At 46.7% G+C, this 26,436-nt stretch overlaps 1 protein-coding gene across 1 annotated transcript in view; it reads left to right on the plus strand.

Moving 5' to 3' along the window:
• Positions 1-26,436, plus strand: part of LOC147707999 (monocarboxylate transporter 10-like) — a 770,926-nt gene that overhangs the window by 691,196 nt on the left and 53,294 nt on the right. The window contains exons 8-9 of the mRNA XM_086925276.1: positions 10,051-10,254; positions 19,017-19,219. Coding sequence (XP_086781402.1) covers positions 10,051-10,254; positions 19,017-19,219 — 407 coding nt within the window. The remainder of the gene's footprint in view (positions 1-10,050; positions 10,255-19,016; positions 19,220-26,436) is intronic.

A 26,436-nucleotide genomic window follows, 5' to 3' on the forward strand; every position in this document is an offset into this window, starting at 1 on the left:
GGGTGAGGGCTTTTTCTGACTGGGTAATCGCAGTCATCCAAGTAGAGCTGTACCTCATTTATTGTTCTCTTATGCTTAGTAAAGAAATCTGCCTAGTTAAGTTGCAGTGGACCTGTTGAACTACTGCCCAGTGCCACTGCACCTGCTGCACTAAAGATAGCTAAACCGCCGGTGTATGCCATCTCCAAATAATTTTTATAACTATTGCCCAGTTTAGTGGGGCTTTGGACAGTCCCAGACAATACTTCATTGGTCAGGCTTAAAGACCCTGAAAACGAAGAGCCTCCATTTTATCTGTAGGAACCTAAGTCTCTTCTTAAAGGTCAGGTTCATCATATTGCCCCTTGACGCTCTGCCCACTCGTCTGCAGTACTGTCTTTGACCTGGTATTATTCTCCTAATAGTGCCACGACCTCTTCTCCACCTCAATTATATATTGCTTCTGCGAATCCTACTTCTCAACCCTCTTCTCACTCTACCTCACAAAGTGTGTGTCCGAAATTAGGATGCTTCTTCAGTTTTGGCTAGGTAAGGAATACCTTCTTCTAGGTATTAGAAAACTGGACTTCATGAAAATAGAAATGCCATCTTGCGACATTTTGTGGTGTGGCTTCACAAACTGCTTTATTATTCATGAAGATTAAAGGCTTGTTTGTAATTAAACATCTATAAATAAATGTTGCTGGTGGTGGGACCCTGGAAAGTGCAGGGCCTGGCACATTATGTCCACATTGCCCTTCATTGCAATAGTCTTTCACACCTCCACTTTGCATGTACTCAGTGTCCCACAATCCTTGATAAATTTGGACGTCCATGCTACATGTCCACTAACTGACACCAGCACCCAAAGTTCACTGAGCACGTAGCAGCAATAAACCATATGTTTGCACATAGACAAGTGTCAGAGCATACTCCCAACTCCTAGCTTGTACACCACACTGCCTTGGCCTCCTCAAATTCAGGGTAGAGTGCTGCCAAGGGCCAAGATGGTCGTGTGTCCTGAGCCCTACATTCTCTGTATACTTTGTTTAAGCCTGCCGGTAATACAGGTTCGTATTTTCTCAATTACCTTTGTGTTATTCGTTTTTTTCCTCACAACCAGCCTACCCAAAACAGCCTCCTCTCTACACCTCCCACTGGCATTGTTATTTATATAGCTCAGGCCTGTCACTAGTGATAGCATTATACACTGTTACCTTACTTTTGGATTTATGTAGGTGCAGGGACACCTGTTTACCTCTGCTCCAATTTCCCAGCAGTTCATAAAGGTCAATAAAAGTGTATTTATCTCACTTTCCTGATTTCATGGTTTAATTCCCTCAATGTCACTGTGTGAATAGCTGTACTATCTTGCCTCTTTCCTGTTTATTCTGTTTTAGCGTGCTATTTTCTCGGAGCGGATTTACTAATTGTCAAGTCCCCTCATGGTACTTCATTTTTGTTGCTCCAACAACAAGCACTTACAATTGCAAATAAGAATGCCTTTTATTTTTGTTTTCATTTTTAAAAACATAAAGGGCTTTGTCATTTACAAAACCAATAGCTCCAACTTTCCTACTGCGAGACCTATTGTGCACTGCACAGTGTGTGTGAAAGTGGCACTGCGTGGGTGTGAGTGGCTTTGAGTGAGTGGCGTTGCGTGGGTGAGTGGCGTCGCATGTGTGAGTGTTGTTGCGTGGGTGAGTGGGTGAGTGGCGTTGCGTGGGTGAGTGGCGTTGCGTGGGTGAGTGGCATTGTGTGTGTGAGTGGCGTTGTGTGTGTGAGTGGCGTTGTGTGTGTGAGTGGCATTGTGTGTGTGAGTAGCGTTGCGTGTGTGAGTGGCATTGCATGGGTGAGTGTGGCGTTGCGTGTGTGAGAGTGGGCTTGCGTGGGTGTGAGTGGCGTTGTGTGTCTGAAAGTGGTGCTGTGTGGGTAAAAGTGGCACTGCGGGGGTGTGAGTGGATTTGCGTGAGTGGCGTTGCGTGTGTGTGAGTGGCGTTGCTTGGGTGAGCGGCGTCGCGTGGGTGAGCGGCGTTGCGTGGGTGAGCGGCGTTGCGTGGGTGAGCGGCGTTGCGTGGATGAGCGGTGTTGCGTGGATGAGCGGCGTTGCGTGGATGAGTGGCGTTGCGTGGATGAGTGGGGTTGCGTGGATGAGTGGGGTTGCGTGGATGAGTTGTGTTGCGTGTGTGAGTGGTGTTGCGTGTGAGTGAATGTGATGCATATCCTATTAGTCACTTCATCGTTGTACACTGTAAAAGACCATAAAAATATATTTAAAAAAATAAAAATAAATATAAAACTAACAAGGGCTGCATTGCTAGCCCGTTTGCGAGGCAGTCGTCTTTTCTCTCTTTGCGAGCTTGCCCTTCCGGTTCATTGTGCCCTTGGTGAGGGGGGAGGGGCGGCGCTGTCCGCGCGGGAGACGGAACCTGAAAGCCACCGAGACAGCAGCGCGAAATGTTTCATAAAAGAAGGCCACATGAATCACCCCTGGGGAGCCGGAGTGGGAACGGGATGAGGTCAGCGCACAACAGGCCTTTTAACTTTGAACATTGAACCTCGAATTGTATCCGTGCAAAAGCTAGTCTGCCAGAACGTGCAGCTGTGACTGTGTCCCTTTATCTTTTGTTTTTGAGGAGGTTCTCAGATGTTTGGTTTAAAGAGTTTCTTTCTGAACGTTGTTATGTTGCTGTAAAACACCATAAAAATATATTAAAAAAAATAAAAATAAATATAAAACTAACAAGGGCTGCATTGCTAGCCCGTTTGCGAGGCAGTCGTCTTTCCTCTCTTTGCGAGCTTGCCCTTCCGGTTCATTGTGCCCTTGGTGAGGGGGGGAGGGGCGGCGCTGTCCGCGCGGGAGACGGAACCTGAAAGCCACCGAGACAGCAGCGCTATAATGTTTCATAAAAGAAGGCCACATGAATCACCCCTGGTGAGCCGGAGTGGGAACGGGATGAGGTCAGCGCACAACAGGCCTTTTAACTTTGAACATTGAACCTCGATTTGTATCCGTGCAAAAGCTAGTCTGCCAGAACGTGCAGCTGTGACTGTGGCCCTTTATCTTTTGTTTGCCTTGATGTTTCTGTTTCCAATGTCTTCTTCATCTCGCACATATTGCAAACGCGCACAATCGGGAATATTTATGCAAATGCATCTGCATACTTTTATATACTAAATGCGTACGTCTTGGAGGGAGTGGGGTGTAGGAGGGAGTGGGGTGTAGGAGAGAGTGGACGACAGATATACATTGATGGACGACATATATACATTGAGGATATGCAGGGTGAGAGAAGGGAGCAGGAGAAAGAAAATATAGAGAAAGAGAATGCGAGGCAAGAAAGGAGACAGCTAGAGAAGGGTAGAAGGGAAAAGTAACAAGAGTAGGGTTGCGAAGGAAAGAGCATGGAGAAGGAAAGTCAGGAGGCAAGAGAGGGAGGGAAATGAAGAAAGAGTGGGAAAAGAAAGAGATGAGGCGCGAGAAAGAGGGGTAAACTCAAGAAAAAACGTGGGAGTGCGAGAGATAGCGAGGACAACCATAGAGAGGTCATGGGAGGCGATGGAGAAACTGAAAGTGAATGAGCGAGAGAAGCGCAGAATCACCGAGAAAATAGAAAGTGGTAGAGGGCAGACCGCCAGCCAGTCAGCTCGGATGCCTCTTCAGAAGGTAGCTTGGGAGTTCTGCGTGCGAATTTCAAGGGATTTCCCCTTCATAAGCAAAGAAAATGGAAGTAAAGCAGACGGCAAGGCTGTGTTTGTGGGGAGAGAGAGGGGAGGTGCTGGTGTGGGAGGAGGGAGGTGCTGGTGTGGGAGGAGTGCTGATAGGGCAAGGCTGTGTTTGCGAAGCAAATAAAATGGAAGTAAACCAGACGGCAAGGCTGTGTTTGCGGGGAGAGAGAGGGGAGGTGCTGGTGTGGGAGGGGGGAGGTGCTGGTGTGGGAGGAGTGCTGCTAGGGCAAGGCTGTGATTGCGGGGAGAGAGAGGGGAGGTGCTGGTGTGGGAGGGGGGAGGTGCTGGTGTGGGAGGAGTGCTGCTAGGGGAGGAGAAGCCCTGGCCGTGAATGCGCGTGCATGTTTACGTGAACTGCAAGAAAACCGCGGGGCTGAAAGCCCTTGGTTTGAAGAGCATTTTGCCGACTTGAATTCTCCCCATTTCCCATTCCTGCGCAATGGTAAAGGCGAGACCTAAAAATGGGGGTGGGGGTTGGGGGTAAACTGACGGTGTACCTCCATCCATAGGCTCTAGTTACTAGTGGCTCATATTTCTATATGGGGCAGGTAATTGCTGCATCATCAAGCTATGGGGACACTGACATCTCTCTCTGAAATAATCCTGATCCTCTCATGAAAGCTCTTCTGTATCCCATAGCTCCTTCACCCCCCATGCATGTGGGTTTATGTATCTAGTATGACTGTTTCACGCTGCTTTCGAGGTGTGTTAATGCTTTGTATATAGGGTGTCTACCTACAGTTAAGTTCTCTGTGTGTTGACTTCCTGAATGTCTTCATATACCTTCCACTTGCAGTTCACTTTTAATCAGTCAGGTTTATGAAGACGTTTTGCAGCTTCAGCTGAGAAAGATGTCTGACCAGAACATGACTTAGCAAATTGTTCCTTTCACCATTAGCAAGACCAAGGCTATGCCACAGTACAAGCCCTGGTCTCAGCCCCGTTGAGAAGATCACTGCTCAGTTGGTATTAGGGAAGATGAATCCTCATTGCCAAGAGCAAGACAGAAATGTCTGGGCCTTTGTAAAAGAACCAGTCGAGAAACAGACTGTGCACACCAACACGACGACGAGAGAAAGCCGGCAACACTCCTAATATCGTTACGAACAATGTAAGGAGGTGTTACGTGACTCACAAAAGGAGTTAACCGAAACCTGTTTTTACGACCTCTCGGCCGGTAGGAGAGATAACTGCCGATAGATGTGTTTGAAGCCTTGGTGTTCAAAGCAGTGGCGTAAAAAGTATATGCCCTGAAGAAATTGCCTGACCAGTACCATGGCAATGAAACATGTTGGCAAGTAGAACATGGCTCTATAGGTAGTAGTCATATTCACTTTTTTAATGTACGCAATCAGCATAAAGGAACAAGAATAAAGTTATCTGTTCGTGCTGTATGCGTTGTTTTATGTTTTATGTTATATGTTGTGTGACACCACTATATGTGTTACTTGTATTGTTTCTACTGCACTTATCACTGTTAACACAGTTGTTTTCACTTGGACACTTTTCTTTAAGCTCGATGGCACCAATGATGACAACAGGGCCGTTCTGGTGAGTACCTACCAGGGGTCCCATTGGTGGTGCGCCCGTGAGGTGCTATCTTGCTTGTGCACATTTTTTCTTACCACATGTTGGTGTGGGTTTCTTCTCTGTCTAGATAAGGGGACTGGCTTTTTTAAGGTGGGCTATTGACTGGCGTATACCCTACCCTATATACATAAGAAATGGGAGGTTGTTGTAATTGATTGCCACATGTGATACCCCAGCTCGATTAAAATTGAATGCCCTAGACCTAGGTCATTATTGTGGTTGTGAGAAACAGACTGCCCCAGATCCATAAGAACTTGAGGGCCACTGGTTGTGACAGACATAAGAGATCAAATTCCCATGAAGCTCGAAGAAGTACTTCATCTAGTGGTAGGCCTGCACTGACCATGTCCTTTTATGTTAGTTTATGGAGCCATTATTCCCCGTTTCCAATGTCAGTGACACACAGGTTTCCCCCTTGTATGCTAGTTATTTGGAATGTGTCCCTTTGGCTGAAGGTGGTCACTATGATTCCAGAACCATTTGAGGTGTCTACTGCATATAGTTTAATATTGTGGTTTAATAGTACAGTATCCATAAATCCCAGTCCCCAGTTGCTGGTTGGAAAGCTTGGGTTCACTGTGTGACTGAGGTCCACGCAGGCCCTTTGCCATTTGAAAGATCTGACTGCAAAGAGCCATTTATGAGAAATAGGATAACATTATACATGTTGGCATGCAATATGTGGGCTGGTTAGGCACTGGTCGTGTTACTAAGTTCCTGTTCAGAATAGTCTGATACTAAACAGGTAATGAGGAATCGTGATGTAAAAATAATTCTTCAAATGATCACTCCTGCACTTTTGATGAGCACCAAATATTGTGAAATACATAAAGGTTGCAATGAATCAGAAGGTGGGAAAATGTATTACAACTTGTATAACAACAGTGATTTTATTGCATTATTTATGACTTGATAATTTGGGCAGTCAAGTCAAGGACTGATGCAGTTGTGTTGTAGTAAATGAACAATAAACAGTTTTCCTGCATGGTTCACAATGAAATGGGTGACCAGAGGGAGGATGGGCCATTCATTCCAAAGAACAGACATGAATGTCATTAATATTAGTTTTGCATAATATGTGTTCTGGACTAATATGTTATTCCTGATTACCAGCTTTCACGTTGTGATCCTGGTCCAATTTCCAGCTCACTAGCTCAGTTGGATTTACATCATTAGCAGCTACAATAGAGATTGATGTCTTCACTGGTAGCTATATCAATAGTATGTGTGTGTAACCCCTTGCGTCAGGTACGGAGCTTCTTACTGTATAAAGTAATTTTGCTCTTAGTGCATTATAGTGCATTACTAAAGACTGCTTTGTTGATGCAGTCAGCCAACATTTTAATTGTATAGAGCAAGCTTTTTCAACAAGTCATAATTGAGCTACCAGTAGCTCTCCAGCTACATGTAAATAACTCTCCTGTATGAAGCCCAACTTTCTAAATTAGAAGCTTTTGATGGGTTGAATTAATATATCAATACAACATTCAACATTAAAGATAATGGGGTAACCCAGTAACCCTCAGAACCTGGGTAGGGATGCAAGAGAAAAACAATGGTTCTGTCGGGAGTCACGTATACTTAGTTTAACCGTACTGCATACGTTTCATGGATATTACATTAATCATCAAAGGAAAGGAACACACACACACACCAAACTCAACTAAGTTCATAGGATGAGCTCTTTTTTACTTTTTAGATATATCAATAAATCTCTGGCTGTCCAAAACAGTAAAGCACGTGGACTGTGAAACAATTGGGCGCAGGGTCAAGACTGATTTGCATATGACAAGGTCCAAACTGGAATGGCATGGTGAGCAAAAAAACGATGGATGTAGGCGCGGATCTCTGTACTGGGGTGAATATATGACGTTGTCCTGCATTCTGTCCGTCAATTGTTCTTTTTGCATTTGTCACCCCGAGTGGGACAGGTACGCCTAACTCCATTGTTTTCTTGCTCACCATGCCATTCCAGTTTGGACCCAGCATATGTAAATCAGTCTTGACCCTGCGCCCAATGGGAACAGTCCAGCCCGAACTGCCAGGCCAGGTCTTCCCTGGACTGGAAACAAGCATCCTAGGACCGGTTTCGGGCTTTCAGCCAGGCTAGCTTGACTCCAATAGCATGGAGAGCACAGGACCAACATCTAGACATACCCGTCCCACTCGGGGTGGCAAATAGGACAATTGATGGACACAATGCAGAACAATGGCATACATTCACACCAGTACAGAGATCTGGGCCTAAATTCATCATTTTTTTGCTCACCATGCCACAATGCCACTCCAGTTTGGACCCAGTCATATACAAATCAGTCTTGATCCTGCACTAAGTTGGCAGAGTATTCCCAGATGTGGGTCCCTTGCTCACTTTGCCACTAGATTCAGGCTAGCCTGGCTGGTGACGGGTGTTACGCATAAACCGGTCCCAGGATGCTTATTTCAGGTTCAGGGAAAACCTGGCTCGGCAGTTTGGGCTGGACTGTTCCTATGAGGCACAGGGTCAAGACTGATTTGCATATAGCTGGGTCTGAACTGAGGTGGTGAAGTGAGATAAAGCATGATGATGGATTCTACCCAGATCTGTGACTGGGGGTGAGTGTCTGAAAAGTTTCAGCACTCTGCCCATCATCTCCTTGTGTTTGCTTTATTCGCCCTAAGTTGGCAGGGTATGCCCAGACATGGGTCCCTTGCTCACTTTGCTACTGGATTCAAGCTAACCTGGCTGATGAAGGGTGTTAGCCAGAAACCGGTCCCAGAATGCTTGTTCCCGGTTCAGGGAAGACCTGGCTTGGCAGTTCGGGCTGGACTGCTCCCATGAGGCCCAGGGTCAAGACTGATTTGCATATAGCTGGTGTCAGGAAATCCCTGCACCGACAGGGAAAAGACATCCGCGACTTCAACGGACTACAACTCCCAGAAGGCCAAGCGGGAGGAGCCTTATGCAACTCAAAGTAATGGTTGCATAACGCAATTACAATACGCCTATATAGGCGGTACCTGAACGAAGAAGGGTGTCGGATATTCTAGTATCGACACAGCCTTCCACCAAGCTGTTCCTGTGCTTCCGCAGAGAGAAGAATTCCCAGCAGAATCCTAGGACAAAGACGGAGGTGGGTTGAGAGAGTCTCCCCGGGCCGCTCTTTGTTAGTCCGCCCTGTTTCTTCTCGGTGAGCCGCCAGGAAAGCTTCCTTGCCGCTTCTGACTCGGACGAGTCGAGAAGCCTGCCATTGATATCGGACGCGGAAAACTTTGCCACCGCTGACTCGGAGGAGTCGGGAGTCCAACACCGGGGCAATCGCTGGTGTGAGCCGTAGCTCCCAGCCTGTCCCATAACTACGGGAGACTCCAGCTGTTACGCATACCAGGAGGTGTTTGCCGCGTACCGGCTGTAGAGTTTCCGACGACGATCGAGCGGCTGCTCTCGTCACCAGCTTCTGGCATTATTGGGACAACGGTGACGCATCACCCGGAGGTGAAGCAGCGTCCCGTTGTAGAAGAGGAAAAGGTCGAGCGGCTGCTCCCTTCAGGTCGAGACCCCGGCTGGGTGTCTCCCTGATTCCACGGTGAGAAACGGCTGTTTCCACGATCCCCTCAAAACACATCGAGTGGCATTGCCGGCTACTGTGTTTCTGCCCTCTGTTGGCATACGCCGGGACCGGCGTATTTGCAGAGGACGGGGTAACGTATACCGGCTGGAGGTGACCAGTAACTATTTACTATATTGATTTCTTGTATATTGAATTGCTATACAAATAAATCACCAAACATAGAACCGTGTCGTGTCCTGTTTTGTGGTGTCTGTGGCAACCCCGAGACCCCCAGGTGTTACAGCTGGGTCTGAACTAAGGTGGTGAAGTGAGCTAAGAATGATGATGAATTCAACCCAGATCTGTGGCTGGTGGTGAGTGTCTGAACCGTTTCAGCGCTCCGTCCATCATCTCCTTGTGTTTGTATGGTAATATAAAGCAATACAAGTAAATAGCAAGGGCATTAATATGTATTTGTGTGGCAGCAAAGAGAGGTAGAATAATATTAGTTTAGGTGAAAAGTTCAGATGACAGTTTCACTGTCAAGCTAGACCTAAAACTTCATGTAGGTTAATTACTGCATTACTCCCATCTGTGCTGCTGCTAGAGAAGGACAAACCCCATAAATGATCTTGCTATCTAAGGCAGCATTTACACTGTTGTGTGTGCCCTTGAAAATTCAGGCTCAGCCAGCTGGATAAATAAGCAAATTGATCACAGCAACCTGAAGAACAAGCACTTGTTTTTGTGGAACGTCGTTCCAATCAAAACATGCACTCCAGGCTCCTTCCATGTGGGTGGACCCAAAGCCCCTCCCTAGTGATGCTCACATAATGTTCTGGTGACAACTGCGCTGACAACCAGACCATAAAAACAGGAGCCAGCACATCTCTTCATGATACACCCCAGAGGTTTAATATACCCAACCAGGCTACAATTATAGGAATAGAAGAGACTTCCAGGGGCGCTCATGACATCTTTCATCACATCCTTATGTGGAGATGCACATGTCTGAGACTAGTGCCTTTTACCTTCCAAAGTGCATAAGCAATTAGCCCCCTCTATCAGCTAGAGATTTCCTAGGGCTGGCAGTGCGAAGGAACCTGTGAGCTGGGTTCACGAGCCTTGTCTCCCACTTTACTGATTTTTTTCGTGTCAGTTATAAGCTGTGCATTTTAAAGGGCTACGCATTAGTAAATGTGATGTTTCTTTTCTTTTCCAGGGCTCCTATATTTGATTGTTCCTGCTTGCAAGAATTTTGCCTCCCTGATTACATTTGTCTTTTTCTTGGGACTAGCAGATTCGGGAAACTATGTTCTGCTACCTGTTCTAACCTTTGACCTAATGGGAGCTGAGAGAATGCCTGTTGCTTGGGGATTTATGATGGCTGTTAACTCCGTCAGCTGTCTCGGGCCACCCTTTGCTGGTAAGTTAATAAAATCACTGTTTGCAGGTGGGATATTCGTTTTTTAATTTCAGTTCTCTAAAAGTTTTAGTATTGTTCAAACACACTTACTTCCCTGTCTGATCTGAGCAGTGTTTTCTATAGATGTGTATTCTCTTGATCCATACTTAAATATCAAAGAAAACGTTTTGTAAATATTCAGGTTAGTTTTTCTTTTTCTTTTTGTATATTATTGCTAATTCATAAATTACAAATTAACGATCTAAAATTAATACTATTAACAGTTTCGAAATTACTTCTACATCTTGTGCTCGCACACCTTCAAGATGATATTGTAAGGTGAAACAATGCCCTTGCTTTGTTCTAAGTTAAAGCAAGCAGACACCATCAGATATCATTAAGAGAGGGAAACATTCACAAAGCTGTTTTTTTGATCGTAAATTACTTTTACTGACAGCAGCAAGTACTTTGATCTCTGTTCTTAAATCTAAAATCCTGAAATATAAACTCAGGATTTGAGGATTTGATCCATGTCTGAGGATTTCCCTGCTCACCACTGTTGGAAATCTGTCAGTATCACACGTCTTTTTTGTAGTAATTTTACTGTTAAGATGGGCATCTATTCTAGTCATTAGAAAACATATTTTCCTAGTGAAGGAAAAAGGTAAACGGGGAAATTGCACTTTTCTCATCACTGACTCTTGTGGGTTGCCCTCTATTCAAGCAAGCAGAGGGAGTACATTTAGGACAACTACAGTACTTAGAAAAATTCCTGACTTGCATCTACTTCCACAAGTAAGCTGTGAGATTTTTGTGAATCTCCAGAAGGAAAATATGTTCCTAAAACATAAGAGGGAATCTAGAATGCTCAGCTTTTATAATTTCTAAATGACATTTGTGAATCAGCCCCAAAGAGAAGTTGCAAGACAGTGTGCTCCTATGAACTGCTTTCTTTAGAAACTGGCAAAATCGTGCCAGTGTTGCATTCAATGAGTTAGGCACCAATTCACAAGTGTAAAACTATGTTCGGACAAATATGCATGCGTACAAATAAGCCTATGACGTGCGCATGTTTCTGTACCTATACTAATCACATAAAACAGACGTTAGAATATGTCATGGGACAGACATACATTGACACCTAGTAACTATGCAAACCATGGGCTGAGTAGACATAACGCCAAAACCGCAAACACAATTCTAAGACACCTAATGCTACATTCATAAATAGTGTGTATAAGCACATAAAAACCACATAAAAGTGTAGGTCGAATATTAAGCTATAGGTATCTAAAAAAGAGGAATAGGAAGTCAGATACATCTGTCCTTAAGCACACACATCAGGCAACATTGGCAATCTACACCTTGTAGATAAAATCAGCAGTTAGGACCCCCCCTCTTCACCTTGCACTGAGCAGATATGCTTCTATTCTTGGGCTGAAGTGAGGTTGCTGAAAGTGCATTTACGATTAGGACCCTGGCCTTGGGCCCAGGAAGTGCGTGGACAGATATTGGGTGAAGGTCTATTGATCTTGTCTGCCATGATTGAAGGCTGCAGTAGTGCTAAAACAATTTTCAGAATGGGGGTGCTGTCATCAATGTGTGCCTGACTGAAGTCATAGGGATTGTGAAAAATACAAGTGTAGCAGTGCACAAAGAACAAAAGTTGCAAATTTGCAACAGCTTCATCCATTCCGTATGAGAATGACTGTGTCAGTGTGACCTAAATGCACCACCAAATAGTTTACCAAAGGATGCTGCGGTAGCATAGCGCCCAATCATTAACATATAGCTCATTTCTATAGCAATCGCCCCGACATTTGCCCAGACATTTGTGCAGTAAGTTCCACTGATAATATTATAAATCATACAAAAGTATGAAATTTAGACTTAAATTGCACTTGAGAATTACCAAAAAGTGCTTCATTTGTTCTCCCAAACGGCTGATATATTTTGAACTATTTGTACAGTTTATTAGTAGTTATTTACATTTTATTGCGTTAGACATTTGTTTGCGTCCACAGCCTTTCTCTTCACATTCCCAAATCGAAAAATCCTCCAATATTTTAAATCGTCGTGACTTATATTGGCCAGCACTTCTGCCAATGCCTGCTATTGATTTGCCAAAACTAAAACTAGGGATCCAAAGGAACCCTTTTTCACCTAAAATGATTTTCACAGGCTGCGCTTGGCTTTGGCTTATAATTTGTGTGTTTGGTAGCCACTATCAATTATGTAATATTTTTCTTTTAAGCATCTAGTAAAGCCTGGCAAACTTTACCTAATTTTAGGGTATAGAACAAGAGGGTACAGAACCCAACCTCCTTTGCTACTCTTGCACCACCACAACACAACCCCACAGTTTATGGTAAGGAGACTAATGCAATATTGTTTTTACATGGTAGTTACTATTATTATTATTATTAATTGGGTTTTGTAGAGCGCATAGTAACCCGTAAGCATCCCAGCGCTAAACCAAGACAGTCGAGAGAGTGGTGAGCCAGAGAGAAAAGTGAAGTCAAGGGAAGAGGTGCGTTTTCAAAAGTCTCCTGAAACGGAGGTGGTCAGATTCCATCCTTAGTTTCCGGGGGAGGGAGTTCCATAGTCTGGCCGTGTTCACTGAGAATCGCCGCCCGCCTGTGCGTGCCTTTTTCACTCTGTGGACTGTGATAAGGCGTTCGTGATCCGAACGAAGGGATCTTGTGGCCTTATAGGGTGTGATGAAGTTTTTGAGGATGGGGGGGCCCTTGTCCTGCAAGAGTTTGTGAGCCAGGCAGAGAGCCTTGAACTTGACTCTTTCTCTTACTGGGAGCCAGTGAAGGAGTTTCAAAGCTGGTTTTGCCGAGGATCTGGCCGGAGTGTTGGTGAGAAGCCGGGCCGCGGCGTTTTGAATTCTTTGTAATTTATTGAAGGTGACTTCGGGGGCTCCCAGGTAGATGGCATTGCTGTAATCCAGCCTAGATAGAATAAGGCCTTGGATCAGCAGTTTGCGGGAGATGGGAGGGAGCAGGGGGAGGATTTTCCTGACTGATCTAAGAAGCCCAAAACAAATCCCAGCGTTTTTTTTAGCTTGGGTTTTGAAGGACAGGTCTTCCTCTAGCCAGATTCCCAGGCTCTTAATCTCGGTTTTGGGGGCCGGGGGTTCCCCTAGACAGGAGGGCCAGAGGTTGGGGGGAAGGGAGAGTCCTTTTTGACCAAAAAGCAGGATTTCAGTCTTGGTCCCGTTGAGTTTCAACGCAGAGTTACTCATCCACCCCTGGATTTCGGAGAGGCAGCTGTGGAGATTAGATGGTTCTTGGTTGGGATGGGATAAGGACACCACAAGCTGAGTGTCGTCAGCGTAGCTAATGATTTTCACTCCGAACAGGGTGACTACCTCCTCCAGTGGGGACATGTAGACATTACATAATGTCGGGCTTAGCGAAGAGCCCTGCGGCACTCCGCACTGGAGGGGAACTGCTGGGGAGCGGGCATCGTTTTCCCAAACCTGAAAGGAGCGGTGGTTAATGAATAATGAAAAACAAGCTAGGGCAGTGCCCTCCACCCCGATGTCTCTGAGTCGCTGGATTAAAACCCGGTGGTTGACAGTGTCGAAGGCCGCACTGAGGTCCAGGAGGATCACTGCCACTGATTCTCCTTCGTCCAGAATGCATCTGGTCTCTTCCACTGCAGCCAAGATTGCGGTGTCCGTGCCCTGACCAGGGCGAAATCCAGTCTGCGAGCTCCTAAGCAAGTTATTAGACTCAAGAAACTAGGAGAGCTTTTTATTCACTATTTTTTCAGTGATTTCACTAATTCCGGGGAGGAGGGAGATTGGCCTGTAGTTGGCCAGGTCCAGAGGGTCTAGTGAGGGTTTTTGAGAAGTGCCTTAACAACAGCCGCTTTCCAGCTGGGGGGGACCTTTCCCTGCAGTAATGAAGAGTTGATGAGGTCTGTTAGAGGAGGGGCAATAGTGGAAGCCACTTTTTTAAGGATGCGCATGGGCACCGGATCGCTGGGCGAGCCACTTTTGATTGTGGCGAGCGTGGTCAAGACCTCATCAATGGTTACTGGGCCGAGGGTGTCTAGGTGGATGGTAGGTTGGTCCGGGTGAAGGCTGGAGGTAGGGTCAGGTTTGAGGCGACCCTCATCGTTGGTACTGTGGTCGACTGGGGGTAGGGAGGCGAGAATTTTCTGGATTTTCTCGTCAAAGTATTTTGACAGTTTATGGCATTTATCCTCGGAGGAGTTAGGAGCAGGGAATTTCTCCGGCCGAGGATCCAGGACTTTAAGCAGTTCTTTTAAAATGATAAAAGTTTCTCTGGCTGAACAGAAGGAGTTTTTTATTCTTTCGTCAAAAAAATGGCTTTTGGTGTTACGTAGCGCGAGTTTATAGGTTCTTATGGAGGCACGGAAGGCGTCCTTTTTGGCTGTGAATTTGTCCTTCCTACAGGTGCACTCTGTCCTTTTGCAGTCCTTACGTAATAAGTTAAGCTCAGGGGTGTACCAGGGGGTCGGGTTCACTCTTTTGGCTCGTTTCACGGTACTTGTTTTAGGAAGTATGCCATCCAGTGATTGAGTGAGCCAGGAGTTAAACTGCGTATCGGCAGTGACTGGGTCTAGGACTGGGCGGGGGGGGCTTCCGTGAGCCTGGAGGCCCATTCTTCAGGCGAGAGTGTATGCCAGCGTCTCTCGGTGACCCTGGTATTGGGTGGTGGGGGTGGAGGGACCTGGAGATGCCAGTCGATAGAGATCAAGAAATGGTCTGTCCACGGAAGCGGGAGGGGAGTGAAGGTCTTATGGTCGTGAATGTTGGTAAAAACGGGGTCCAGAAGGTGCCCTTTGTCATGAGTCGCCTCTGAGTTCACCAGACGTAAGTCATAAGAAGTGAAATCGGTAAGAAGTTCAGAGGCAGAGGGAGTATTTTCCTGACTGATCTAAGAAGCCCAAAACAAATCCCAGCAGTTTTTTTAGCTTGGGTTTTGAAGGACAGGTCTTCCTCTAGCCAGATTCCCAGGCTCTTAATCTCGGTTTTGGGGGCCGGGGGTTCCCCTAGACAGGAGGGCCAGAGGTTGGGGGGAAGGGAGAGTCCTTTTTGACCAAAAAGCAGGATTTCAGTCTTGGTCCCGTTGAGTTTCAACGCGGAGTTATTCATCCACCCATGGATTTCGGAGAGGCAGCTGTGGAGATTAGATGGTTCTTGGTTGGGATGGGATAAGGACACCACAAGCTGAGTGTCGTCAGCGTAGCTAATGATTTTCACTCCGAACGGGGTGACTACCTCCTCCAGTGGGGACATGTAGACATTACATAATGTTGGGCTTAGCGAAGAGCCCTGCGGCACTACGCACTGGAGAGGAACTGCTGGGGAGCGGGCATCGTTTTCCCAAACCTGAAAGGAGTGGTGGTTTATGAATAATGAAAAACAAGCTAGGGCAGTGCCCTCCACCCCGATGTCTCTGAGTCGCTGGATTAAAACCCGGTGGTTGACAGTGTCGAAGGCCGCACTGAGGTCCAGGAGGATCACTGCCACTGATCCTCCTTCGTCCTGAATGCATCTGGTCTCTTCCACTGCAGCCAAGATTGCGGTGTCCGTGCCCTGACCAGGGCGAAATCCAGTCTGCGAGCTCCTAAGCAAGTTATTAGACTCAAGAAGCTAGGAGAGCTTTTTATTCACTATTTTTTCAGTGATTTTACTAATTCCGGGGAGGAGGGAGATTGGCCTGTAGTTGGCCAGGTCCAGAGGGTCTAGTGAGGGTTTTTTGAGAAGTGCCTTAACAACAGCCGCTTTTCAGCTGGGGGGGACCTTTCCCTGCAGTAATGAAGAGTTGATGAGGTCTGTTAGAGGAGGGGCAATAGTGGAAGCCACTTTTTTGAGGATGCGCATGGGCACCGGATCGCTGGGCGAGCCACTTTTGATTGTGGCGAGCGTGGTCAAGACCTCATCAATGGTTACTGGGCCGAGGGTGTCTAGGTGGATGGTAGGTTGGTCCGGGTGAAGGCTGGAGGTAGGGTCAGGTTTGAGGCGACCCTCATCGTTGGTACTGTGGTCGACTGGGGGTAGGGAGGCGAGAATTTTCTGGATTTTCTCGTCAAAGTATTTTGACAGTTTATGGCATTTATCCTCGGAAGAGTTAGGAGCAGGGAATTTCTCCGGCCGAGGATCCGGGACTTTAAGGAGTTCTTTTAAAATGATAAAAGTTTCTCTGGCTGAACAGAAGGAGTTTTCTATTCTTTCGTCAAAAAAATGGCTTTTGGTTCTACGTAGCGCGAGTTTATAGGTTCTTATGGAGGCACGGAAGGTGTCCTTTTTGGCTGTGGATTTGTCCTTCCTACAGGTGCGCTCTGTCCTTTTGCAGTCCTTACATAATAAGTTAAGCTCAGGGGTGTACCAGGGGGTCGGGTTCACTCTTTTGGCTCGTTTCACGGTACTTGTTTTAGGAAGTATGCCGTCCAGTGATTGAGTGAGCCAGGAGTTAAACTGCGTATCGGCAGTGACTGGGTCTAGGACTGGGGGGGGGGAGAGCTTCCGTGAGCCTGGAGGCCCATTATTCAGGCGAGAGTTTATGCCAGCATCTCTCAGTGACCCTGGTATTGGGTGGTGGGGGTGGAGGGACCTGGAGATGCCAGTCGTTAGAGATCAAGAAATGGTCTGTCCACGGAAGCGGGAGGGGAGTGCGGGTCTTAAGGTCGTGAATGTTGGTAAAAACGGGGTCCAGAAGGTGCCCTTTGTCATGAGTCGCCTCTGAATTCACCAGAGGTAAGTCATAAGAAGTGAAATCGGTAAGAAGTTCAGAGGCAGTGAGGTCCTTGGGGTCTAGTAGATAGAGATTGAGGTCACCCAGGATTACAAAGTTGGGAGATGTCGTTGCCATGAGGGTGACAGTTTCAGCTAGGGCGCTAGAGAACTTGAAGGGGGCTCCTGGTGGACGATATATCAGTAGACCAGAGAGGGAGGTTGCAGGTGAGATCTGTAGGGAGAAATGGCAACTTTCGCAGTCATCGATATTGCTGTTATTTGTTCTGCAGGCAAAATGCTCTCTGTATATTATTGCCAGGCCACCTCCTCTTCCGAGGGGTCTGTTCTGAGAGTAGATTTGGTAGCCGGGTGGAAGGGCATTCACGATGTCGGAGTCGGTACTGGGGGTGAGCCAAGTTTCCGTCAGGAACAGAATGTCAATGGCAAGATCTTGTATGAGAAGGTTTATCGCGAGGGAGTGTTTAGGTAATGACCTACAATTGAGGAGGCCGAGTTGTAGGCCGTGGCGTTCTGCGTTGGTATGAGCCGGGTTGCAAAGGTCGCAATTAAAAAAAGTTTTTCTCCTGTATAGGTGTGAGTACAGTTTATGTTTCTTGGAGCGTTAAGTGCGAGGAGCCTACCTTGGGTGTAAGTGAGCCGGCTCTTGGAAGAAATGGGCATAGCGACTGGGCCTAGGGCCGGACGGGCCCAGACGGGCGCGCCTTAGGCGCGCCTTCGGCGCGCAGATGGCGCGCCCGCCGTGCCCGTCCGCTGCACGTCCGTGGGAAGCACATTATCTTAAAGGGGAATTCGAGCGTGGCCTACTGTGAGGGGGCGTGGCCTGAGGTCAGGCTTGGTGATGGCGCCGAGTAGCGATTTCCCTATCCCGCGGCAGCGTTAATCTCGGCTGCGCGGGGGTCTCAGAGTTGGATAAGTGCCCAGGAGACCACGAGGCAAGGTAGGAAGAAGGTGAATTTAAAAACAAACAGAAGTTTCAATTTTCTCACACCAGTTTAAAAAACAAACAAACAAGGCTAGTTAAGGGCGATGTTTGTGCTGTGGTCTACATGATGGTTGGGGGGCGTCGAATCAGTATCAATTTGAGGCAGGGAACTGTGTACTCAATATTAATATATTGGAATAACTTGTATTTCCTCATTAGATTTCATTTGTAAAATTATAATAATAAATAAGGAAGTCTGTGAGGTACTCAACATTGTTATCTCAAAGACTGTTATGAGGTTCTGTGGTTATACTGAATAAGCAGCTACCTGTATCATTATAATATGACATTTCTTTATTGATGTCATAACTACACTTCACAATTGCCTTATTAACCTTCTTGCTTTCTCAAATTTGCTTGAAAATGCACCATTTACCCGCAATTTCTTTCACAAATAGTCTTTGGGCTCGCTCGCTTGCTCTCCACATATCACTTATGCTAAATTTTATCTCACGTCACTCATCCTGAACTTTTACACCATGCCACTTTCAAATGTCACCAGTTGCCACTGTCAACAAATCATTTCTTTATTGCATAGACTTGGATCAGTCTTTCAATCTTACACCAATAAGCACTGCTGTATGATACCCCTCAACATAAGGACAAATAGATCAAATTGTAACTTCGTTCCCATTTCCTTACTCTTGTGAGACTAATATAACTTCCACCTATGTGGCATTCACATGCCAATATGCCAAACCCTAAACTTATTATTTGCTGGTGTAGAAATTAAAAGCAGTCTTTTTTTTAAAAAAAAGACACACAGCCCTCCGGCTATTTGCATCTCATGGCAATATAAATATTCTCCATATAAGAGATTGATTAGTACAGGCTTAACATTTTGCGATAATTCATTAGATTATTTACAGAAAAACATTACTCACATTCTTTGCTCAGATGCTGTGCCTGTGAAAAAGGTCAGTATTATATTTATTTTTGTGGTAGGTATGCTATGCCCTTACATGTAAAAATGTTTTCAAGATGATTGTCACTAACATATTAGAGACATTATTGCTATATTTTGATCATGGATAATTGTAGGTTTTTTCCTATTGGACGCAGGTTGGATTCATGACATGACAGGTAGTTACGATATTGGTTTCATAGTTCCTGGTGTTTGCAGTATTATTGCTTCGTTTGTCCTTGCCATACTTCCCTGTCTGAAGAGAAATACAAAACAAAGCGGCACAACCCTCATCAACATTCCCTATTGCGAGGAAACACAGGAACTGTTACCGTTTGAGTCAACGAATCCGACCCACGAGGTAAAATGGCTTTTGCCTACACTGTTTGTTTGTGTTGTGAATGTTAAAAAGATTTGCACGTTAGAGCAAATCCCCAGAACATCGTATACAACCCTGAATTTACCTAAATGAGTGGAATTTGAGATATATTTCTTCTTGAGTGTTATCTTTCATGCAGTGTGCATGCACAACGCAGAAACAACAAGTTAAAAACTATACCACATTAAAGACCAACAATGGAGGCTGTAAAAGAGGAGCTCTGGAGAAACACAGACAGTTAGAGAAGGGGAAGAGATTTGTTTCATTTTCTGCCTAAAGGATGAAAGGGTGTGTAAAGGACAAATATTATAACTGGAAACATTTGCTGCTTATCTCTTACTGTTCCCAGTTGTTACATCATAGGGTGTGTCCACAATCTGAAGACTGGAACCCGCTGGCATCCTTAAAGAAACAAGCATTAGGAAAGTCAGTAGGACTCAGCTGTGAAACTTTTTTTTTTTTACCAATTCTAGTTGCAATCAAAGGTAGTTGCAGCAAGTGTGCACATCCACAGTGGTCTTCTTGAAACACATTATGTTAAAGTAAAACAAAAGACATGAAACAATGGCTGCCTCAGATGTTCACACATCCACAGCAGCCATCTATGAATGGATTTTTTAAAATTAAATGGTGTTCCAAGATGGGCACGGTGGATGCGGACATACAGACAATATTAAGAATGACTGTCGTGAACGCATGTGCAACTGCAGTGGTCATCTTGTAATAGTATTTTGCTAAATATTACAAAATGCATCAAAAGATGACCCGCAAAGATGGGCACACATCCAAGGCAGGCATATTTTTATGCATTTTATTTTAACACATCCCAGTCGAAAATGGCCATCATATTTGCGCCTGCTTCCACAGAAACTATCTTTGAATTGGATTTGTTTGAACAAAGAAAACTCATTCAGAGATACCCACTGCACAGCACATGTGCAAGCAAGCAGCCATTTTAGAATGGAATCGTTTCAAATGGCTGCACAAAGAAGATGGCAATAAAAATTAAATAGGGGGAGTAGCAGAAGGAAGAAGATGCTAGGTGCGGGGGAGGTGGGAAGAGTGGAGGATAGTGAGGAGGGGGAGCAGGGAGGAAGTGACAGAAAACAGTGCCACTTACATACTGCACAGCAAAGTGAACCGTGGAAGGATCCCTCATCCTGTCAGAACACTGTGACTTAAATGCCCCTGTGAATGACAAACATACAATAGTGAGGAATGCAGTTGAATTATTACCAGTGATTTGAGATAGACAATAAAGCCATGCAATCATGAGCAAGGGGCTGGACAAAAACCAACTCTAAGCGTATATAATGTATTGGAAATATTAGACTTTGCCAACACATTGGAGAAGCTGTATGAAGCCCAGATCTGAAAAGATCTTCTTTGGGAGACAGTTGCATTGTGTTTCTTATCTTAGGCAGTGAATAAATACTCACCTGGATATTCCTGTTTGGGCTTCTGTTCCGTTAATCTTTCTGCAAGCCTTTTGTTCTCTTCCAGGGGATCCTCATCAAAGTCATAAGCACTGAATATTCCCGCCCATGTGTGGGACCCCGGAAACAATATAAAAATATATATGTAAAAACACATATATCTCGCTCCACATATATGTACATACATATATTATTTTTCTCACACCAATGCAGCCCCAAAACTGAGGCTAAAACAATGTAATCACATGTACATGTACTGCAAATAGTAAAGGAAACTAAAAACACATTAGGTCAAATTTCCCTTGAACTTTGTGTTTTAATGAGTAAAACCACTCATAAATCCTGAAAATTGCTAATAAATAGACATTGTTAGCCCTCAGGCTGCATTGCAAAACATAGCATAGAAAATGAAACCATTTTCAATAAAAACTAGCACCGTGCCTTTAAGGCAGCCATGACCCCCAGCTTCCCATCATGTCTCAGGGGTGACAGTTAGGTCAGTTGTTCTTTCCGGTTCCTTCAGTCAGGACCTTGGTGAAACAGCTCCCTTTCTTTTTGACTTTCTGTCAAAAAATATTCTAATTTTACTACAGTTTTTGCTTTCACTCGACGTCTTTTGGTTACTGCTACCTTTTTTAGGCTTAAAAAAGGTAATTTTTCTGTCAAAATGCCTTCCCTTTTTGATAAATGCCCTTCATGTGGAAGGAAGAAGGCCAAGACTGACACTCATCCAGTATGTATCTTGTGCCTGCCAGACTCTCATTCTTCAAGTTCCTGCGAACACTGCCAGGTTTTATCTTCCAGAACTCTCAAAGACATAGAGAGAATTCGTATTTATGGACTTTCTGAGAGAGGAAGCTCTCCCAAGAAGCAGAAAACTCGCAGGACGCGGTCGTCGTCGAGAGGAATTCCGACTTGTTCACCTTCGGCGTCGGGATCGGCGTTGAAGAAGCATTCAACGGCGAAGAAGAGGAAGTCTTCAGCGTCGAGAGACAAGGTACCTCCGCTACAGACAGCGTCGAGGGGTAGGTCGCCATTGGAGCAGAGGGGCTCGACGGCGAGCCAACCGGCGTCGAAGCAGCATCGTCATGCTATGAGGTCGAGGCCTTCTCCGTCGACGCCTAACTACCGGCGTTCGACGTTGAGACAGCCTCCGTCGACGACTAGTCGTGGTCGTTCGACATTGAGGAAGCCTCCGTCGAAGATCAGGCATCATCGTTCGACTTCGAAGCAGCCCACGTCGACGCCTCGTCAACGCTGGTCGACGTCGAGGCAGCCGCCGTCGGAGTCAGCCCAGCAGCATTCGACGTCGAGGCATACTCCGACGTCGCCAGATCATCGGCGTTCGGTGTCGAAGCAGCCTCTGTCTTCATCTGGCAAAAAGCCTTCAACAACAAGGAAATCTCCGTAAAGGGACAGTCGTCACTCGAGGTCGAGGGAACATTCGAAGTCGGAGCAGCGGCGCTTGACGTCGGAGCATCCTCTGCCGTCTACCAGACACCGGAAGTCGGCGTCGAGGAAATCACGGTCGACGTCGAGAGGTCGCAGGTCATCTACACGGCATCGATGTTCGACGTCGAAGCAACCACCGTCGACGGATCAGCGGAGATCCAGAGAACAGGGCGGCTCGAATTCCAGGCATGTCTCCCCTGAAAAATCACAGGGAAGGTCACCTTTGCAGCAGGTGGTGCAAGAGTTGGATAGTCAATCATTGGACCATCCTCAGGCCCTTACATCTCAGCAGGGTTCCCCAAGATCAGCATCAGCTGCGGAGGTGGAGCAGTCCTCTGTACAGGATCCTCCCAACAAAAGGAGAAGGGTCTCAGATGAGAGAAGTCGGTCGAGGTCTTCCTCTAGACGGTCTCTGGTGAGCCTGTCTTCATCCTCCTCGGCATCTCGCTGTAACAGATCTTCGGATGGGGAAGTCAGCTCCTCGGACAGTGTGAGGTCCAGGCATTCTCTTCCAAGGGCGCAGCATGGACAAGCGGTTCAACCACCTCCGGCGCGTTCGCCAGTGAGAGATCGCACCCAGAAGACTCCTTCGGTTCGTCTTTCCCCAAGATTGTACAAACCACTTCACCACTGGGCAGCGGACAAGGAGACGGCGGACCGTTTGAGGGGGTATCGAGGACAAGCCTCCCGCCCCAAAGAGCGGTCGCGCTCTAGAGTGCGCTCCAGTAAGAGAAGATCTAGGTCCAGGAGCAGAAGGAGGTCTCGTAGATCTTCCAGTCCATCGAGGACCCGCTATCACAGGAGTTACTCTCCGACTCTAACAGACAGCCCACCATCGAGAATATCTCCAACTGAGGATATCTTTTCGTTCCAAGACATCTTGGGCAGGGGAGCCCTGAAGCTAGGAGTGCCTATGACGGCTCCGCAGGTCAAGACGACGGTCATCTTTGAAACCCTGCAGCACAGATCGGCACCCAAACCTTTGCTGCCGTTGGTCCCGAGCATCATGGATCCAGTGAATGAGGTTTTCCTGACTCCGGCGACAGTGAAGTCTGTACCAGCTAGGATTCTTAAAAAATATCGCTCGCCTGAAGAGGATCCTTTGTTCCTCAAGTCAGACCCACCACCAGATTCAGTAATCATTGCGGCGGCTAAAAAATCCAATGCGGTGGCCTCCTCATCCACGGTACTGCCGGATAAGGACAGCAGGTTGCAAGACTCATGGGGGAGAAGAGTGTGTAACACCTCAGCCTCTTTCCTCAAGGTCACCAATGCGGAAGCTCTACTGGGCAGATACGATAGATCTCTGTGGGACTCGCTTCAGAGGTTTTCTGAAAAGCTTCCTCCGGAAGATAGAACGGACTTTGAAGAGATTCTGATGGAGGCAGTCAGGTCTCCAATCAGGTTATAGGGGCGGCAGCAGATGGAGCTACTCTCACTGCGCATGGATATGCGCATGGGATCACAGCAAGGAGATCCTCATGGTTGCCCCTGACAGCCTTAAAACCCGAAGCTCAAGCCAGAATCCTAAACCTTCCTTTTTCTGGTACATCTTTCTTTGGGGCGAGTGCGGATGAAGAGATGCAACGGATGAAAACTGAGTTAGACACCCTTAAAGCCGTGGGGCTTGAAAAGAAAAAGGAATTCCGGAAGAAGTTCCGCTCTGATAACAAGGGCTCTTCGAAGCAGAGGGTTTAAACCCCTCACTGGCAGAAGGGTCAGAACCAACAAGGCCAACAAAAATCACAATATAAAGGCAAGCGCAATTTCAAAGGAGGAGGAAATCAGCGCCAAGGCAACAGCTTCAATAAGCCTCAGCAGAAACAATGAGTCTTCACTTACCCCAGCGCCGTTGTCCACTCCAGTGAGGGGGAGCATTGCACATCACAGGGCAGAGAGGCAGGCCATTACAAAAGATCAATGGGTGTTGTCTACGCTGCAGAATGGGTACTGTCTTCGTTTTCATCGTCTACCTCCATTCGTTCCTCCGATGCCAACGTCAAGCCACCAACCACAACTGCTAAAGAAAGAAGTAGCGACACTCCTCGAAAAATCAGCCATCGAGAGGGTGCCGGTGGCTCAAAGGGGGAAGGGAGTCTATTCAAGGTATTTTCTGGTCAGAAAAATGGACGAGAAGGCAGAATACAGGCCCATTCTGGACTTGAGGACACTCAATCTACATGTCAGAAAAGAAAAGTTTCGCATGTTGGCGCTTCATCAAATATATCCACATCTCAGGAAGGGGGATTGGATGTGTTCGCTGGACCTTCAAGATGCATAATTTCATGTCCCAATACGACTCGATCACAGGAGATTCCTTCGGTTCCGGGTGGGGACCTCCCACTACCAGTTCAAAGTCCTACTGTTTGGGTTGAAGTCGGCTCCCAGGGTGTTCACGAAGTGTGTCGCAGTGGTGGCGGCAGCTCTACGCCGCAGGGGGGTCTTCGTATACCCATACCTAGACGATTGGCTGTTGAAAGGTCCTTCCCCAGACAACGTAAGGAATCAATTCCAGACCTGCATAGAACTCTGTCAGCGGCTAGGCCTACATGTCACAACAGCAAATCCGTCTCCCAACCCACTCAGAAGATTCACTTCCTAGGAGCTCTGCTAGACTCCGAAGTAAGAAAAGTGTTTCCTTCGGAGGAAAGACAGTTTTCTATAACGCTAAAGTGCCAGCAAGTTCTTCGCAGCAGGACTCAGAAAGTGCGGAAAGTAGCCTCCCTCCTAGGGTCGTTGGCGTCATGCATTTTCTTGGTACCGAAGCCTGACTTCGGATGCGTCCTCTTCAGCAGGATCTGGAGGACAAATGGGACCATCAATCAGCTCGCTGGGAAGATCAGATCACCTTGTCAGAGGTGGCTCAGGCTTCCATCCCGTGGTGGACAAAGAAGCAGAACATGCAGGTGGGAGTACTCTTCCATCAACCTCCTCCTGCGCAAACGATAATCACAGACGCGTCTCTACAAGGCTGGGGAGTGCACATGGGGTCTCTCCAAGTGCAGGGTCTGTGGTCTTCCAAAGAGAGCACCTACCACATCAACTTGCTGGAATTGAGAGCAGTCCACCTGGCCCTCAAGGCGTTCCTTCCCTCGCTTCAGGAGGCAGCGGTTCTAGTACAAACGGACAACACCACCACAATGTACTATTTGAACAAGCAGGGAGGAACACGCTCAAGGACGCTATCACTGAAGCTCAGCGCATCTGGCATTGGCTTCTGGCTCGCAATTTGTCTGTTCAAGCAGTCCACCTCCCAGGAGAGCAGAATGTGAGGGCGGACGCACTAAGTCGGCACTTCGAAGACAGAGAGGACTGGGTTCTCAACGACGAAGTGCTAGAAGGTATTTTCCAGTCTTGGGGTCGTCCATCTATAGACCTCTTCGTGGACGACGTAAACAGCAAATGCCCAAGCTTCGCCTCCAGGTTCTACCGGCCAGGAACAAGAGGGAATGCTCTTTTGATCGACTGGTCAGGGGAATTTGTGTACTCTTTTTCACCCCTTCCGCTTATCCCGAAGGTGGTGAGCAAGCTGAACCACTCGTGCACATCAATGATCCTGATTGCCCTCGACTGGCCGAGACCTGCTTCCCCTGTCAGTGGCTTCTCACAAGAGGCTTCCATGCAGGCCGGACCTGTTATTGAAGATGAACGGGAGGATTCACCATCCCAACCTTCCGTCACTGAGCTTGGCAGCATGGCTCCTGAGGTCATTCAATACAGCCATCTAGGACTGCCACAGGACTGCATGTCCATTCTGAAAGAAGCACGTTGGCCTTCCACAAGACATTCTTACGCATGCAAGTGGAAGAGGTTCTAGGTGTGGTGCTTGCAGAATGGTCATAATCCAGTGAAGGTTCAGGAAGAAGCGGTTCTTTTCTACTTGTTGTACCTGGCTAAAGCAGGGTTGAAATTTAATTCCATTAAGGTGCATTTAGCCGCTATAACTGCTTATAGGCGATCACCTTCACAAACCTCTTTTTCCAGCGCCAGCGGTAAAAGATTTCCTGCAGGGTCTGAAAAAGGTGTACCCTCCAATACGTCCTCCTTCTCCTCCCTGGGAGCTGAACCTAGTACTATCAAAATTGATGGGCCCTCCTTTCGAGCCCATTCATAAAGCGACTTTACAGCATATTTCCTGGAAAGCCGCTTTTTTGGTTGCGATTACGTCAGCTCGTAGGGTGAGCGAGATTCAGGCTCTCTGTACCAAGGAACCATATACAGTGTTTCATTTGAATATAGTGGTTCTGAGAACGCACCCTTCTTTCCTGCCGAAAGTGGTGTCAGATTTTCATGTCAATCAGTCGATTTCTC

The sequence above is a fragment of the Lissotriton vulgaris genome, chromosome 6, assembly GCF_964263255.1.
Source record: "Lissotriton vulgaris chromosome 6, aLisVul1.2, whole genome shotgun sequence".
Taxonomy (NCBI): Eukaryota; Metazoa; Chordata; class Amphibia; order Caudata; family Salamandridae; genus Lissotriton; species Lissotriton vulgaris.